The sequence below is a fragment of the Arachis duranensis genome, chromosome 9 (genome assembly GCF_000817695.3).
Source record: "Arachis duranensis cultivar V14167 chromosome 9, aradu.V14167.gnm2.J7QH, whole genome shotgun sequence".
Lineage (NCBI taxonomy): Eukaryota > Viridiplantae > Streptophyta > Magnoliopsida > Fabales > Fabaceae > Arachis > Arachis duranensis.
This window is the reverse complement of record NC_029780.3, coordinates 9,185,083-9,203,527: the sequence shown is the minus strand read 5'-3', so window position 1 is coordinate 9,203,527 and position 18,445 is coordinate 9,185,083. Positions and strand designations below refer to the sequence as shown.

General features: G+C 31.9%; 2 protein-coding genes across 2 annotated transcripts; both read left to right on the top strand.

The window, feature by feature from the left end:
• The first annotated feature begins 2,228 nt into the window (after positions 1-2,228).
• Positions 2,229-5,130, top strand: LOC107464459 (serine/threonine-protein kinase OXI1). The gene is made up of 2 exons (XM_016083377.3): positions 2,229-2,777; positions 4,063-5,130. The coding sequence occupies exons 1-2, from the start codon at positions 2,401-2,403 to the stop codon at positions 4,958-4,960; spliced, it is 1,275 nt and encodes a 424-aa protein (XP_015938863.1). The 5' UTR covers positions 2,229-2,400; the 3' UTR covers positions 4,961-5,130.
• Positions 5,131-13,935: 8,805 nt separating this feature from the next.
• On the top strand, positions 13,936-17,772 carry LOC107464460 (uncharacterized). Its single transcript, XM_016083378.3, has 4 exons — positions 13,936-14,305; positions 16,079-16,223; positions 16,566-16,725; positions 17,150-17,772. The coding sequence occupies exons 2-4, from the start codon at positions 16,086-16,088 to the stop codon at positions 17,341-17,343; spliced, it is 492 nt and encodes a 163-aa protein (XP_015938864.1). The 5' UTR covers positions 13,936-14,305; positions 16,079-16,085; the 3' UTR covers positions 17,344-17,772.
• The last annotated feature ends 673 nt before the right edge of the window (positions 17,773-18,445 follow it).

The following is an 18,445-nucleotide window of genomic DNA, read 5'->3' as shown; positions in this document are numbered from 1 at the left end:
GTCTATCCAGCTTTAATACAAGAACATCAATTACAATCAGCAGCATGAACACAAACATCAAAATTCTCCCCATTTTTAGAACCTAATTTCAGCTTCTAATTTACCAAAATTTCAAGCCATCTTCATCTTTCATTCTTCATCATCAACTGAATGTCTTATTCTATCATCACATGGCATGACATCTTCTAAAACTTTATCAACCCACAAAAACAATCCACACCATTTCTTACCCACAGTCTGCAAATACAAGAAAATTCAATCAGCAAAATTTATATCCATAAATACAGCAATCAACAACAATAATACTTACATTGTAGTTTGGGCAACCCAGGAACGGTCTCCCTGGATTAGAATCCGTCCCTGACCACCGCAGCACCGGTCTCAACCCGCAGGCACACCATTCTGGCAAACGAGCTTCTCTGTTTCTCTTCATTCCCCTCATGATGCTTCCAAATGATCGTGGGTTGTTCGAGCTCCCAGCTGCATTGCTCGTGCTTGCCATAACCGTCGGACTTTAAAGAGGGAGAAGACAAGAACACAGCATCGACGAGAAGAGAACAGAGTGAGCAATGTGGCCTTCAAATTTGGGGATTAGGGTTTTAACTTCACCTCAGGGACCAAATTGATGCGGAAGAGTTTACTATGCCACATCAGCTAGCCATTGTAAGTCCCACGTGTCACGAACGCTGCCAACTAAGCTTTCCTGTTGTGCCAGGTGTCCAGAAATTGCTGGAAGGACAACTTTGAGTTCCAAAGTGCAAGTTCGGGAATGACTCTGAAAAACTTTTAAATTCAGGAATTACTATAAGGCTCGAGTGCAACTTCAAAGACTACATTGAGACTTACATAATTATCAAAGTTATAAGATTTTACTTATATTTAATTTATTGTTTTTTCTATTTTATCATCATTATTACTTAGTTAATATTTTGTGAATGTGAAATGAGATTAGTTTATTTATTTATTCTATTAACTTAAAGTTACTCTTAACTTTTTTTAATACTAGAATTTTTTTTTTCAAAATCGAAAAACTAAATCATCTTGATTTAGGGTATCAACGTTTGCAAAGAATTTTGAGATAGTAAACGGTTTGGTTAAATTATTATGCAAATATCAAGTTTAATTTTATGGTAGTATAAAATACTTTATATAATCATTCAATTACACTCAATTATTCACGTAATAAATATAAAAATAATTATTTTTATTGATATTATAATATATAATTAGATATATGTATAATACATAATTATTTATCAAAAATAAATTCATAAAATAATATATAATTAAAATTTTTATATATATTTTTACATGTATATTCAAATCAAAATCTTATTTTAATTGGAGTTTTGATGATAAATATTAATTATGAATATAAGAATAACATATTTTTATCAAAATAATAAGAATTTAAATTTTCAATATTATTAAATAGAGGTGGTATCCAAGTTAATCATTGAAATTGATAAGATCAGTTATTTTTTGAAATGAGCAATTAAATTCTCTATGTTTTCAAAAGTTCGACTCTCGTTAGTCCTTGAAAAAATTTTCATTTCTTAATAATAGTGCACTGATGTAAATAGTTAAATGCTACCTCTTATAATGTACACCAAGAACATATCTACAAGAATACGATGATTTATGTCAATGAATTATAATTAAATGACATAATCTTTTCATATTTAATTAAATGATTACGAATTTGAATCTCTTATATATTTGATAAAAAAAGAGTACGATGACTTATTTGTGTTTGGAATTTAAAGTTGATTTTCAAAACTATTATTATTTATTAACAAATATAACAAAATAAATTGGGATAATTCTGGAATTGTTTTTGGCAGCTCCATCAAATCAAACAGTTGTAAACAGTTCCATCAAATAGTTTGCCTAATATCTAAATCTCTGCTTAGCAAAACTACAATTTGAACGTTCCGTTCACCTTATTCCTCAACAAACGGAACATTCCCTATTCGTCACGGTTTCTAGAATCCCACGCGTATTTCAATTTCAAACCCCACAATTTGCTGTCTTGTGCTCACGTTCCCAACTGTTCTGTCTGTTCATATACCTTACAGTCTTACACCAACATAAACACGGTACAGTTATTAAAAATGTTACCACGTCACCGTCACACCCACACATGTCAATTTTCAGCACGTTAAGTTCACGTTAACTCCGTGCCCCTTCCAAAGTTCAAACCTATATAAGCATCAAATTCTTGCCCAACAAGAATGGAAATAACCTCAGCCACCAAAATAAAATCCCCGCTCTCTCTCTCTCTCTCTCTCATCTCTCTCTTACACTCAAACGCACAGCAAAAACCAGCTGAAATAATAATAAAAAAACTCTGCTTCAAGAATCATTCGGTCATCTTCCGGTTCCCGGTGATCACACATCATGATCGACCACGGCGACGGCATCTTACCGTCACTTGATTTCGAGAATCTTAAAGTAATAAGCGCCGTGGGGCGCGGGGCGAAGGGAGTGGTGTTCCTAGCGAGAGCCGGTGACCGGTCATGCAGCGAGTGTTTGGCTCTGAAGGCTATATCGAAGGCTCTGATTCAGAAGAAGGAAGAGGCTTACGGAGAGTATAAGAGGGTTTCATTCGAACTTGAAGTGCTACGTCGTTTTGATCACCCGCTTTTGCCGCGGTTGCGAGGGGTTTTGGAAACCGATGGAATCGTTGCCTTCGCCATGGATTTCTGCCACGGTGGCAACCTCCATTCTCTCAGGAAGAAACAAACTGAGAAAATGTTCGCCGATGACACCATCAGGTACCTTAGCTTTGCTATTGTTAGCTTTTTATTTTTTCAAGTTAAACTGAATGCAATTATTTATATTTTAAAACTTATTTTTAAATACTATATCGTTTTCTATCTCTTAATTTCTTTTAATCTCTTTAGTTAAGAAGAGTTTCCTTAACCTCTCTTATATTGGATACAAAATACATATATTATTAATAGTTTTTTTGGTGACTTTTTTATTTTTTTTTTGGTGACTATATTATTAATAGTTTAAATCTTATAAGTATTGTTTTAGTTATTTTTATTTGATTATGTCCATTCAATTAGGAGTTTAATTATAATAAAAAATAATTAATTTTAGCCAATGAGATACATAAATGGCTAATTTTTAAGTAAGCAACATATATAGTTCTTGTATAATATTAAATTTTATAAAAGTATCGGAATGACTTCTATCTTTGTATTATTATTGTTATTGCTTCATTCTAGATATTTTGTGAAAATTAAAGGATTTAATTGTATAAAGTATAAACTAATTAAATAAGAAGTTCCGTATTTTACGCCAATAAGAAGTTATCATAAGATTTTCAAAAAAAAAAGTTTATCATAAAAATAAATTCAATTAAACGAGCAGTGTAAAATATTTTTATATTAAAGTGTATGAATGATTATTAAACTTAAATTACACAAGTGCAAGTTATTTTTCGTTTCTTTTATTTGAAAATTCGGGTTTTTCTTTTGTTGGGTTGGTGGACGCGTATTTCTAGTTATTCTGTTACTTAACTACCAAGTGAATTTTCTCTCTATATCAATAAATAAATAAATAAATAGATTTTATTTCATCTCCTTGCCGTCTAGTTTTGACTTTTGAGTTTTGACTATCTCCAAAGTTTAACAATTTAACGACTTATTTATCAAAATAAAAATATTATTTATATATTATATATAAACATGTAATTGTCATAAATTGTAATTTAATATGATTTATTAATGAATATAGGGAATTAGTCAAACAAGTCAAAATTTCCATTATTTTATCTGCAACAAATTTAAAGCAATAGACCGGTGTTGTGATTCTAGAAGTTGTGCCCCAATAGCCACCTTTTTTAATGTCTCCCTTCGCGGCTTGCTTGCCGAGCAAGTTTGGAAAAGTAAAAACAATTCAAAATTCCTTTTTTTTTTTTGCGTCTCAAGTCTAAAGAAAGTAGTCTAAGTTTTACACTGCTTTCTTTAATTTAACAACCATACATTCATAAAACATATTCTGATTTGTACTTTTTCTTTTGTTTTCTTCTTCTTCCCTCTTTTATTAAAGGTTTTACGCGGTGGAATTAGTCCTAGCTTTGGAGTACTTGCATGGTTTGGGAATAGTGTATAGAGACCTAAAGCCAGAAAATGTTATGATCCAAGAAAACGGTCACATAATGCTCGTAGATTTTGATCTCTCCAAGAAGCTGAAGCCAAAATCTCCTCAATCAACGAGTCACAAATCGTCGAGTCCTAACTCGTCGGCGAAGAAACCCGCAAGGAAGCGACGGTTGTCGTGGCTTAACATAAACTGTAACTCTGGCATCTTGCCGTGCGAGTTGGACTCAGTAGAGCCGCAACCTGAGTCAACTCGTCGGGGTGAGTCAGACTCAGTGGAGAAATCGAACTCCTTCGTTGGAACGGAAGAGTACGTGGCACCTGAGGTTGTCGCAGGGCAGGGTCATGGTTTCGGTGTTGATTGGTGGTCACTCGGTGTCGTTTTGTATGAAATGTTATACGGAACGACGCCGTTTAAGGGCGAGAATAGAAAAGAAACGTTTCTTGGGATATTAACGAAGGAGCCTGAGCTGACGGGGGAGAAGACTGCGTTACGAGATTTGATTGGTAGGTTGTTAGAAAAGGATCCTGATCGTCGGATCACAGTTGGCGAGATCAAGAGTCATGATTTCTTTAAGGGAGTTAAGTGGGACACGGTGTTGCAAATAGCGAGACCACCTTATATTCCTTGTAATGAGGTTGAAGACGCAGTGGGGCTTAGCAAACAGGAAGTGGAGATTTTTGTTCATGGAGTATTTTTTCCTGAGGGAAATGATGATAGAAGAGAGAAAAATGAGAAAGTGGAGGAAAAGAATGGTGGAAACGAGGAGAATAATAGTAACAAGAAAGTGTGGTCTGACAAGTTGAGTCATAGAGCCACTGAGAATGATGATTTTTTAATTTTTTGATTTAATTTTTCATTTTTGTTAGATACCTATTTTAATTACTTTATCTAATATAGATGCAGAAGATATAGGGCTCAATTCTTTTGATATGGAGGCCTTGTGCGTGTCTTCCCCGGATAAACATATACAAATGCCCCCACATTGTTTTGTTTGGCAAGCAAAACTATAAGAAATTCCTTATTTTCGAGGCAGACATAACTAGAGATTATTCCAGTAAACTAGGGTAATTCACTTCAATAAATTGTTTGAAGATCAAAATTACAAATGTTTTAAAGTCAAATTGGTTACACTTAAATAATTATATGTAAATCGAAATAATCAAATTCGATTTAACGAGAGAGATGAAACTTTTATAATAAATGGACACAAGTAAGTTTGATTTACGAGTAAGTTTGATTTACTTGGTTTTGTATCACCAAGTATAAATCGAATGAAATGTATTCAATTTACATTTTTTTTACCGTAAGACAAAAGCAAAGAGAGCAAAACAACAAATTTGCAACAAGGTAGAACCCATCCTGTAATTCAACCTCAATTCATTATTATATTATTTTTTTACTTAAATTGCTTTCAATGAAAGTATACATCATATCGGATTAGTTTCATTCTATTTTACATGATAAAAATGTCAAATTTTATTTGACACGACTGGCTACAATGCAATAATAATCCACCTAATGTTTTATTAATTTTTACAGAATTCTTTACCTACTCTGCAAAACATATTAACATTATTCTTCTTGATTAAAACTTAAATAAAAGCAAAGTACATATATATATATTCTCAACAAATTCTTAAATGTATAAAATATATATTAAAATATAAATTATACATTAAATATGAATTAAATAATATATATTTATATATAAATACATAATTATTAATATATATTCTATACACTAAGTATGAGTATTTCATTGAATACATAATTCTTAAGTCTTGGTAGGGGGCTCTCTTTGTTTTAACCATTTAGACATTTAGGTGCAACCATGAACTGTTATGATCATGATGGTATTTTTGTACCAACCATTTCTACACATACAAGTATATGATTATAAAGGAAATTCAGAACAATAGATTGAGCCCTTATTTCTACTCTTCATATTCTACACTCTTATAAAAATGTCCATTAAATCGTTGATGAACCTTGCTATCAATTGTATACACTGTGAGGTTTGTTTTATAGATGTATTATTACATTAGTATTTTGATTATTCACTATATCAAAAATCATATAAGATAATATGTAATTAGATGTGTAAAATTTTTAGAATTATATGAATTTATAAGAAATTAATTTTAATGTATATTTAATATTCTAGCTGTTGGATATATGAAGATGGAAAGATGACAAAATCTTATATTTGTGTAGTGGTTTCAAGGCACGATTAGATCGCTTTCTTTTGAGAGATATTTGTCCCCACACTTAGTTGCTATAGGGTTGATAACAATACTCTCCCAAGATATAATGAAACCTAAGAATTTCTTAATTAGCAATAGTAAGAAATTCTCAACTCTCTTGAACAAAGAAAATCTCTTAATAGTAGTGTAAATTATACGCTTAGTACTTCATATCTGAAATAGTGGACAAGGACTTATTTATACATATTGCACGTAGCAATTATGATTAGTTACGTATACAAATGGTTGTGTCATTTCTATTGCCAATAGATACAATATTTTGAACATACACAACTCTTAAAGAGTTCTGTCCCTTTAGCCAATAGACACAATGTTTTGAACATACACAATCCTTAAAAGGTTGTGTCCCTTCAACCAAATGGTACAAAACGGTTAGTAACCGTTTATTAATACTAATAATATTAATAATATTAATTAATCAAATTTGTAAATACCCTTAAATCTCCCACTATTTACAAAATTTAAATGTCATACAAGTATATGCATAAAGAATGTGTCACTAAGATTAAACATTCTTTTAGTGTAAATTTTAAATTTCTAACGAAGTAATAGGTGTCTAATCGATTAAACCTATACTCCATATGCTAGCACCAAAAACCACACACATTACTTATACCCCCCAAGTTCAAGAGTTTACAATTTTAAGCACTTATATGGCCTTGTGCTCATCCTGGTTTCATGAATATTTACGAGAATAAAACCTCTAAAATTCTCGATTAGAGCGGCACCACTCTTATATTCATATAGGTGGAATCTTTTGATAGATAATATTATCATTTCATTAAGAGTTTAAACTCACCCTCCTAATTTATTGTAAATAGCAGTAAATCCTATACCTGTGCTCCAATTGCTAAATAACTTGTTATTACCCATTAAACCTTGAAATTAGTGGTCTACTAGAATAAGGTTGGGTTCCCATCATTTAGCAATAATAGGTTTTAATCCCATTTTAGCAGTAGTTTCTTTGATTTTATCCCTTGACAAACCTTTAGTCAAAGGGTCTGCTAAATTTTCTTGAGATCTTACATAAGTGATAGTAATTACACCATCATCTATTAGTTGCCTCACAGATTCATGTCTCAAACTTATATGTATAGACTTTCCATTATAAACCTTATTATATGCTCGAGACATGGTTGATTCACTATCACAGAAGATTGAAATGGCTGTCGTCTGCTGTGGCCATAGCTTTATATCATATAACAAATTTCTTAACCATTCCACTTCTTTATCTGCGGCTGATAAAGCTACAAACTCAGCCTCCATAGTAGAATGTGTAATACATGTTTGTTTCTTTAAGGCCCAACTTATTGCTCCACCACCTATGGTGAAAATCCATCCTGAAGTGGATTTGTTATCACTAAGATTTGTAATCCAACTTGCGTCGGAATAACCTTCTAAAACTGCGGGATAATCACTATAATATAATCCCAAGTTTATGGTTTTCTTGAAATAACCAAGAACTCTTGTTATAGCTTTCCAATGTTGATTGCTGGCTTTCCTGTAAACCTTGATAATTTGCACACAGCAAATGCTATATCAGATCTAGTACAATGCATTGCGTACGTTAAACTTCCTATAGCACTAGCATATTCTAATTGTATTATAGATCTTCCCATGTTTCCTTCTAATTTAAGATTAGGATCATACGGCGTATTGGATTCTTTAATTGTGAGATGATCAAACTTTTCTAATACCTTTTTAATATAATGAGATTGACTTAAAGTAAAGCCAACTTCATTCTTATGTACCTTTATGTCTAATATTGTATCAACTTCATTCAAATCCTTCATCTTGAATTTAGAAGTTAGATACTCTTTCGTTATACGAATTCCTTCTAAATTTGTTCCGATGATTAACATATCATCAACATATAAACAAATAATTACTCCATAATCTTTAGTAAATTTTGAGTAAATACATTTATCCGCACTATTATATGAGAAGCCATTTGATAACACCACTGAATCAAACTTCTCATGCCATTGTTTAGGCGCTTGTTTTAGCCCATACAAAGACTTAATTAATTTGCAAACTTTCTTTTCATTTCCGGGTAGCACATAGCCTTCCGGTTGCTCCATATAAATTTTTCATTAAGATCTCCATTTAGAAAAGCCGTTTTAACATCCATTTGATGTATATGAAGCTTATGTATGGATGCTAATGCTATAAGAGCCCTAATAGAAGTCATTCTTGCCACATGTGCGTAGGTATCAAAATAGTCTAGACCTTCTTATTGTCTAAACCCCTTGGCCACTAACCTTGCTTTAAAGGTTTGTAATGAACCATCAGTATTATGTTTTTTTCTAAATACCCACTTACATCCTATAGGCTTTGATCCTGGAGGCAAATCAACCAAGACCCAAGTATTGTTAGATAATATTGAGTCCATCTCATTATTTATTGCTTCTTTCCAAAAAGCAGAATCCCTTGAAGCCATAGCCTCTTTGAATGTTTGAGGATCACCCTCTATGTTCATAACAATAGGAATCTTGTTTGTTACAAAATTCCTAGTTCTTTCTACCAAAAAGGTGATAGACTGAGAAGAAATAAAATTTGGACCCAAGTCCTTTTCTTTTCTTACTCTCAAGCTCTTCCTTGGTTCAATAACTCTTTGTCGCTTAGGCGTTTATTATTTTGATTATTTATTTCTTGTGAAATATTAGTATCATTTTGGAGATACTCTGAATTAGAAGTTGAATCATTGATAAATTTATTTTTAATAAATTCTACTTCTCTTGATTCAACAACTACATTAGACACTAAGTCTAATATTCTATATGCTTTAGAATTTTGAGCATATCCTATAAAAGTGCCTTTTATGGCTCTTGGCTCCAATTTGGTTCTCTTTTGATCAGGAACTCGATAAAAGGCTAAACACCCCCACACTTTAAGATAATTTAAATTAGGGTTTCTTCCTTTCCAAATTTCATAAGGAGAAACCTTTCTATATCTTGATAGTATCCTATTATGAATATGACATGATGTCAATAATGCTTCACCCCACAAATTGTAAGGTAATTTTGTATTTAGTAACATTGAATTAACCATATCCACTAAGGTACGGTTCTTTCTTTCCGTCAAACCATTTTGTTGCGGAGTATATGGAGCGGAAGATTTATGCACAATACCATGTAATTCACAAAAGTTATCAAATTCATTAGAAAAATATTCTCCACCTCGATCACTACGAAGAACTTTTATTTTCTTATCATGCATATTTTCTACTTCCATTTTATATTTCTTAAACATTTCAAAAGCTTCATCTTTATTTCTAAGCAAATACACATAAATAAATCTAGAACAATCATCAATGAAGGTTATAAAGTGTCTTTTTTCTCCTCTAGTAATATTGCCATTTAGCTCACAAATATCACTATGAATCAATTCTAATAAATGTGTATTTCTTTCAACCTTAGGAAAAGGTTTCTTAGTAATTTTAGATTGTATGCAAATATCACATTTCTTACTAAAATCCTTGTTACTAAGATCAATATAGTTATTCTTTTGCATATATTCAATTGATTTGTAATTTAAGTGTGCTAATCTACTATGCCATAAATCACAAGAATCAACAACATACAAGGAAACATTCACTTTATTAATACTAAGTTTAAACATGCCTTCAGTACAATATCCTTTTCCTATGAATACATCATTCTTAAGCAAGATCACTTTATCGGATTCCATAACAACTTTGAATCCTTTCTTACACAAGAGATGGATTCTATAACAACTTTGAATCCTTTCTTACACAAGAGACTAACAGAAATTAAATTTTTTCTCAAATCTGGAACATGAAGTACATTTATTAAACTTAATTTCTTTCCAGATGTAAAATTTAATTCCACACTTCCTTGACCACAAACTTTGGCTGAGTTGTCATTGCCCATCAAGACTTCTCTATTGTTCACTTCTTCATATGTTTTGAATTGGTTGCGATCATTACAAACGTGAGCAGTAGCCCCAGAATCTGACCACCACTCAAGTGATTTTCCTTGTGTTGCTATGTTGACTTCGGTAACCATGCCAATATGCATGTTTTGTACTTTTTCTACAACCATAGCAATTAGATCCTTCTCTTCCACTAAGTTGGTCTTTGGTGCTTCCCTTTTCAGAAGTCTACATTCTTTGATATAGTGTCCTTTCTTGTGACAATGATAACACTCTCTCTGTCTCTTCTTATCTTGCTTTGAATCTTTAGAGAACTTTCTTTTCTTCTTATTGGTTTTGTTTTCACCAATATGATTCACTTTAGAACTTTGAGAAAGATACACAGCATCACATTTTCGAGTTTCTTCCTCTATACGTATATGCCTTAGTAATTTCTCAATTGTGAAGTCCTCACCAAGATGTAAAAGTTTCTTCCTGTAACCATTCCAAGATGAAGGCAATTTTGAAATAATTGCTCCAACTTGTAATGATTCAGGGATCACCACTTGTAAATCACGAAGTCTACTTACAGGGATTTGTAATTCATGAATTTGATCCATGTCAGGCATAGTATCATTCATAATAAATTCAAAATATTTCATCATAATAAACTTATCTGTTCCTTGTTGTTCGGTATTGTACTTTTCTTCCAAAGATTTCCAAATCTCTAATGGTGATTGAATTGACATGTAGAGATCATAGAGTCGATCGGATAAAGTATTGAGAATATGACCTCGACATGCAAAAGTATCTTCATCACATTTCTTTTTCAATTGAACAATATTTTCTTTCTCTTCCGGTGTGGAATTTTCAGCGGCATCGGCAATTGGTGTAGTCTTTGGGTCAATCACATATGCAAGATTGAGAACTGAAAGAAGAAACATCATCTTGTCTTTCCAACGGTTGAAGTTCGTTCCATCAAAGCGATCTAATTTGACAAACTCTTGATTCATGACCTTGAACGTAGTGTCTTGATCTTGTGCCATCTTCAAGAACTATCTCTCTAAAATTGTTGGGTATATGAAGATGGTAAGATGACAAAATCATTGGGTATATGAAGATGGAAAGATGACAAAATCTTATATTTGTATAGTGGTTTCAAGGCACGATTAGATCGCTTTCTTTAGAGAGATATTTGTCCCCACACTTAGTTGCTATAGGGTTGATGACAATACTCTCCCAGGATACAATGAAACCTAAGAATTTCTTAATTAGCAATAGTAAGAAATTCTCAACTCTCTTGAACAAAGAAAATCTCTTAATAGTAGTGTAAATTGTACGCTTAGTACTTCATATCTGAAATAGTGGACAAGGACTTATTTATACATATTGCACGTAGCAATTATGATTAGTTACGTATACAAATGGTTGTGTCATTTCTATTGCTAATAGATACAATGTTTTGAACATAACAATGTGTCCCTTTAGCCAATAGACACAATGTTTTGAATATACACAATCTTTAAAAGGTTGTGTTCCTTCAACCAAATGGTACAAAACGGTTAGTAACCATTTATTAATATTAATAATATTAATAATAATATTAATAATATTAATTAATCAAATTTGTAAATATCCTTCACTAGCTTCACAAAAAAATATAACTATATTTAAAATGGACTAATTTTTATCCACAATAATAAGAAAACTTTTTTTTTTAATATTGGAGCCTAATTGGTGTAACCAACTAAAATAGTTAAAAAACTATGTTTAACGTCCTTGTGAAAGTTTATGACGGACGCCACAAAATGTCACTGTCATTTTTTTTGCCAATTAAAAAATAATAATTATACAAAATGTCACTACTGTTTTATATATAAACAAATTAAAAAAATTCTTTTAATACAAAACGTTGATGCCGTTTTTGTTTTATTTACATAAAAATTATTATTCACCCACAAAACGTCATTTACGTTTTATGCTTTTCAAAAAAATTAAGTTAAAACCATAGAATAAAACACAATAACTCTAAAATATAAATGCATATCACCAAATTGTTTATAACATAAAAAAAATGTGGGTAAAATACTTCTATGAACTAAAGGGAGATGGATTTTACGTGAATCTCCCAAAATTAAAATTCGTTACATGCATGTTTCAGAGCATATTTTTATATAAATCGAATTGATCCAATTCTACAGCAGAATAAAATATAATAACTCTAAAATATAAATATCACTAAATTGTTTATAGCATAGAAAAAACGAAGGTAAAATACTTTCATAAACCAAAGGGAGATGGATTTTACCTGAATCCCCAAAATTAAAATTCGTTACGCGTATATCCTAGAGTATATTTTTATATAAATAGAATGGATTCAATTCGATTTAGGTATACAAATAGTAAATTGAGTATAGAGAGATTATGTCATTTGAGTTATAACTCGTTGACTTTATTATGTATAGATTAATAACAAGTACATTATAAATTTCTGTAGTACTTAGCATAACAATGTTTAATTTAAAAATTATTATTAAAATTTTAGTTGTACTCATTTCATAAATTGACTTACAAGTTGTTATTAAAAATTTTTCTAGTGAATTGATTTAAATAAATTGATTTACAAATTTTTATAATACTCATAAAATCTTTTAAAAATTTTTTTACATTTTATAAAACTATTTATAATAAGATAATAATAATAATAATAATAATAATAATAATAATAATAATAATAAGAAAAAAAAGGAGGTTTAAACTTATTTTATTACATTAGGTTAGATAAAAATTAAACTATTTAAATAAATAATTTGGTATTTAGAAGTCAACTATTAAAATAATTTTTTGAAAAGTATTTATTATATCATAAATTTATAATTATGTAAAAGATTTATTTTTCAAATTATGTTTTTAAATTAATTGGCTTTCAATATTATTAGATTATCTTATTTTATTGTAATTATTTATTTTATAATAAAAAATTTAAATTTTATAATTTTTTTATAGACTAGTATTATCAAACTAATTGAATTCGCCAATAAAGTTATAGCTCAAATGGCAGTCTCTCTATACTTAATTAAGAGGTTGCGGGTTCGAGTCTCCTATCTTTGATAAAAAAAAATTTAATTTAATTTAGCATTGGCTCCATATACAAGGGTTGGTGTACGATTTATGCAATTCGTTCAGGGTATATGCATGCTAAATCAAATTTAATAGGGTCGATTTACCGTGTAACGAACTTATTTCCATGTTAAATCGAATCATGTTAATTCGATTTACCTTTATCTCTAATAATTCGAATTTGATCAATTCGATTTACTACTTATATACCTAAATCTCAATTCGATTTATATAAAAATATGCTCTGGGACATGTACGAATTTTGATTTGAGGAATTCACGTAATATTCATCTCCCTTTGATTTGTAGTGGTGTTTTACCCACAGTTATCAGGTTCGGTTCGGCCTTGGTCGGTTCGACCGAAAATTTGGTCAACTCGGTTATTTGATCAGAACGAACACTTGTTGAATCGGCTGCACATTGGGCCGGTCGAACCTAGTTCGTCATGACCTGCTGATCCGACCGGTTAATTTGACCCGGTTCGGGTCGTGTTTAATTTTTTTGTCCAATACCTAAAACGACGTCGTTTCAGAGCCCCCTCCCCCCTTCCCTTTCAATGAAACCCTATTGCCCAAATCTGAGACTGAGTGAAACCCCCCTAACCCAGCCAGCCTCGTCTGTGCTCTCTGCCTCTCTCCATCTCTCGAGCTCGGCACTCAGTACTCAGTAGTCCCTCACTCACTGGCTCACGGCCGCTCCCTTTACCTCGATAGTCGTCACTCTCTGTCTCTCACAGCATCACTTCGTCTCTCTTTCAGTCTCTCCCCTCGTCCCCTCACCTCGGTCGTCGTCGTTGTGCCGTGCCCCTGCGTTCGGTTCGTCGGCGGCAGAAGCAGACGGAACCAGTCAAGCAGCAGCTGCTCCCTCGGGTGGTGGTCGTCGTCAATCTCATCTTGTGTCGCGCCAGTCGCGGTGTTCCGACCAGTCAATCAGGTGAGCTCCCTTCAAGTTCAAGTTTTCTACTCTGTTCTTTCACTAGAATTGTTGAATCTGGTGGTTGTTGGCTTGTTGCTGTTGTATTTGGTTTTAGAGTTATTGAACTGGGAGAATTTGAGTTAGAAACTTATAATTGTTATTGAGTCTGGTTATTGTTGCTGTTGTATTTGATTTTAGAGTTGTTGAACTGAGAAAATTTGAGTTAGAACCTTAGAATTATTATTGAGTCTGGTTAATGTTGCTGTTGTATTTGGTTTTAGAGTTGTTGAAAAAAAATTTGAGTTAGAAACTTAGAATTGTTATTGAATCTGGTTAATGTTGTTGTTGTATTTGGTTTTAGAGTTGTTGAACTTGAGAAAATTTGAGTTAGAAACTTAGAATTGTTATTGAATCTGGTTAATGTTGCTGTTGTATTTGGTTTTAGAGTTGTTGAACACTTGAACTTGAACTTGAGAAAATTTGAGTTAGAATTGTTATTGAATCTGGTTAATCTTTAGAGTTTAGAGTTGTTGCTGAACCTGAGATAATCTTTTTGTTGCTGGATAAGTGGATAGCGTTTGAGTTGAATACTTTGCTGGATAACCGGAGATAAATTTTTTGTTGCTGGATAATGTTTGAGACTTTGAGTTGAATACTTGCTGATTTTTTTTGTTGCTGGATAATGTTTGAGTTGAATACTTGAATTTTGTTGCTGGATAACGTTTGAATTGAATACTTTGGTGGTTGTTGCTGTGGTGCTTAAAAACTCACTTAGGTAAACAAATTGGTTGCTGAAAATCTTTTATTTCTTTTGCTAGAATTTTAAAAATGTCTTCATGACAAACATCATGAGAAACACCACCATCTCAAGAATAAGCATCATCAGCAACTCCTAATCTTACCACTAAAAGAGTTTACAATAATAGAGGGAAGACTGATCCTATTTGGGGTCATTGTAAACAAATTGTGGAAAAATAAGAAAAAATCACTATGATGTGCATATATTGTGACAAATTAGTTATGTTTAAAAATTGATATTAGATTATTAATGTTTGTAAAGACTTGCATTTTAAATTTTATTTATATAATTTTATATTTTTTAATTATGACTGGGTTAACCGAGTAAATCAATGATCCATCGGTTGAACCGGTGACCCAATCATATGACTGGGTTGATTACTGGTTCGGTTCTGATAACTATGGTTTTATCCAAAAAATGAGCCACAATAAGGAGAAAGGATCTAAACTAAAATAAAATTGATATATTAAAAAAAAGATCACGCTAATATTAAGTTATAAAAAATAAAGACAAAAACAGAAAAACTACGTAGTTTTTATTCCTCTTACTGTGTGAGTGCCTCATTCTCGCACAAAACACACTTCACAGTTCACACACAAGCAGAAGCGGCGGCAGCTCTGCTCACACATTCCGGCGCTGGCTCGTGGACTCGTGGTTTCTTGTTCGCCCAGATTCATTTGCTCGCCCCTGGTTCCTGTGCCGTCATCTTTTTTAATTTTCTGTAATAATAATTACTTGATTTAGGTTTTTAAATTTTAGATAAACATAATTGCTTGTTTTATTAATTAGATTCTAAATTTAGGATTTTAATTATGCAATAATAGTAACGTTCTTGTTGTTTCAGTTTGTATTTGCAGGTTATTTAGCTTGTATGATGGATTCAATTCATTTTCGCAGATATTCTAAACATTGTTATTGAATTCAATTACATACATGCTAATTTATTTCAAACATAAGAATTTCAGTCAAAATTTTATTCAATTTCTTCTCAGATGCAAGATGAAAGTGAGGGTTGTTTGTAGGAAAATCTATGATTACATACGCTATGATCTCAAAGAGATTGCTTTCCCATCGTCTTTGCCTGACCCTCCTAACATTAAGAAGCGTCGCAAATTGACCTGGGACCAGCGTATTTGGGTAATTTTGTTTATATTACTGTTAGAAACTTTCAAGTGTATCATGGAATCATTCCAATGGTCTTAGCCATTGATTTCAAATATATATATTTTATGACTGAAACCACTGAAACACAGGATTCCGTGGTACACTTGTGGAAACCTTTTGCATTTATCTCAGTTCGGTACATTGTTTTTTAATCATGCAGTGGGCTCGTGATTTTTCCTTTTAGTTAATGTTATTAATGTTTTGAGTAGACAAAGATGCAATTTTGGAGGACCATACTATAGACTAGAGTTAATTGGACTGGTGAAACTTGGCCGTTGGTAACTTACTAGTTGTACTGTAACATTCAATCTTCAGGTTTTAAAGAGAGCTGCTAGACTTTATGCCGCAAGCTGGGTTCGCGACATTGGCCCTGATCTTCGGCCAGCACATTATAAGAAGGATGAAATGATCGAAGAACCCAATGATGAAAAGAAACCTGCTAAAGGAAGAGAGCCTTCAACACTGGAGGATCTTGGTACCATCTCTTTCTTTCCCAAGTTTATATTAACAACATTATCTTGTTTGGAATCTGATAGCTTTCCAAAACTAAGATTACAGTTACATACTAGTTTCTAGCTGGTGTAAATGTGTGATCGAGTGAATTTTTTATACTATATATATATTATCTCTTCTTGTAAATTAATGAGTTATGCAGAAAGGTAAACTACATAGAGCTTAGAAGCCTAATAATATACCAAGAGAGATTAGTTATAGTAATCAATGATGCTGCTGAGTGAGCCATCCCTTGCTTATTCATTCAGCATTAGAACTCTCTGCTCTTGCTATTTGTGCAAATTTGAAACTGCTGTTTTTGGTAGCTTTCTGCCATTGATTTGAACAATGAGTTTGAGAGGTGATTTTCACAAAACACATGGATCTTTTACTGGAAAAACATTCAGCTGTAGCTGCCAGAGGTGGAATGGAAACTCTCAGACCTGCCTTGCAGCGCGTGTACATGACCAGAGCTTCTGCATACAGAGACGCTCTTAAAAGCTTCATAGTAGGTTACCAAGAAGGTGTTCAACAAGTAATGGAGAAGAAAGAAGATTCCAAAAGTCAAGAAGATGCTGATGTGCCCAAAAAATCAACTTGAAATTTCTTGTGTCAAGCAGCAGCAGCATCAACAACAACAAAGCCTGGTCGACTACATAGATCAAACCACGTCATTAATCCCTATCATGTATCAAGTCACAGTGAGTTTGTTTACGCATAGAATTTTTTGACCACCTCAAGTATAGTAAATTTCTTGTATCAAGCAATGCTATTTTTCACTCTTATTTAAACACAACTTTGCAGAAGTTGCCAACTCTATCTTGAACTAAAGGTTTTGATGTACATAAGTACATTGTACTGAACAGATATAATTGAGCATTCCAAAATAGTGAAATGCTTGATTGGACACTTATACCCTTCATATTCTACAGTACACTCCTACCAAAATACCCATTAAATCGTTGATGAATCTTGCTATCAGTTGTATACTCTATGAGGTTGATTTTATAGATGTATTATTACATTAGTATTTTGATTATCCACTATATTAAAAATAATATAAATGATATTTAATTGGACAAATAGTGTAATATTTTTAAAATAATATGAATTCATAAGAAATTGATTTTAATGTATGTTTAGTTTTTTAGCTTTTTAGAGGCAAATCTAACCACACTTAAATGGGCTAATCTTTACCTCAATAATAAGGAGAAAGGATTTTAATGGAAAACTAAAATGATATTGATATATTTTTATTGATGGGATACTATGTACATAAAAAATTGATCATACTAATATTAAGTTATAGAAGAATTTCAATTCAATTTACTCAATACATTATGAAACAATTTATTGTGTAATAATTGTATACTGTTTTTGGCGCATCCATGCCTTATATCTACGAATGTACCAAACAAATAATGTATAATATCCTATGAAGCATAACTACCAAAAAAAAAAATATCCTGTGAAGCACTTAGACTTTGTTAAGTTATTGTGTCCATGTGTCTGATATGCGGATATATTTTGGATACGATATTCGTTGATATTCGTTCGATACGCGTACTTGTTATGTCCAACTATGTCTTAATAAATTTTTTTTTTCAGACACGTTTAGTTACATCTAAATACCATCACGTGTCAGCGTGTCTAATTTTATTCTTAAAATGTATTTTTAAAATAAATTTAAAATTAGTATATAT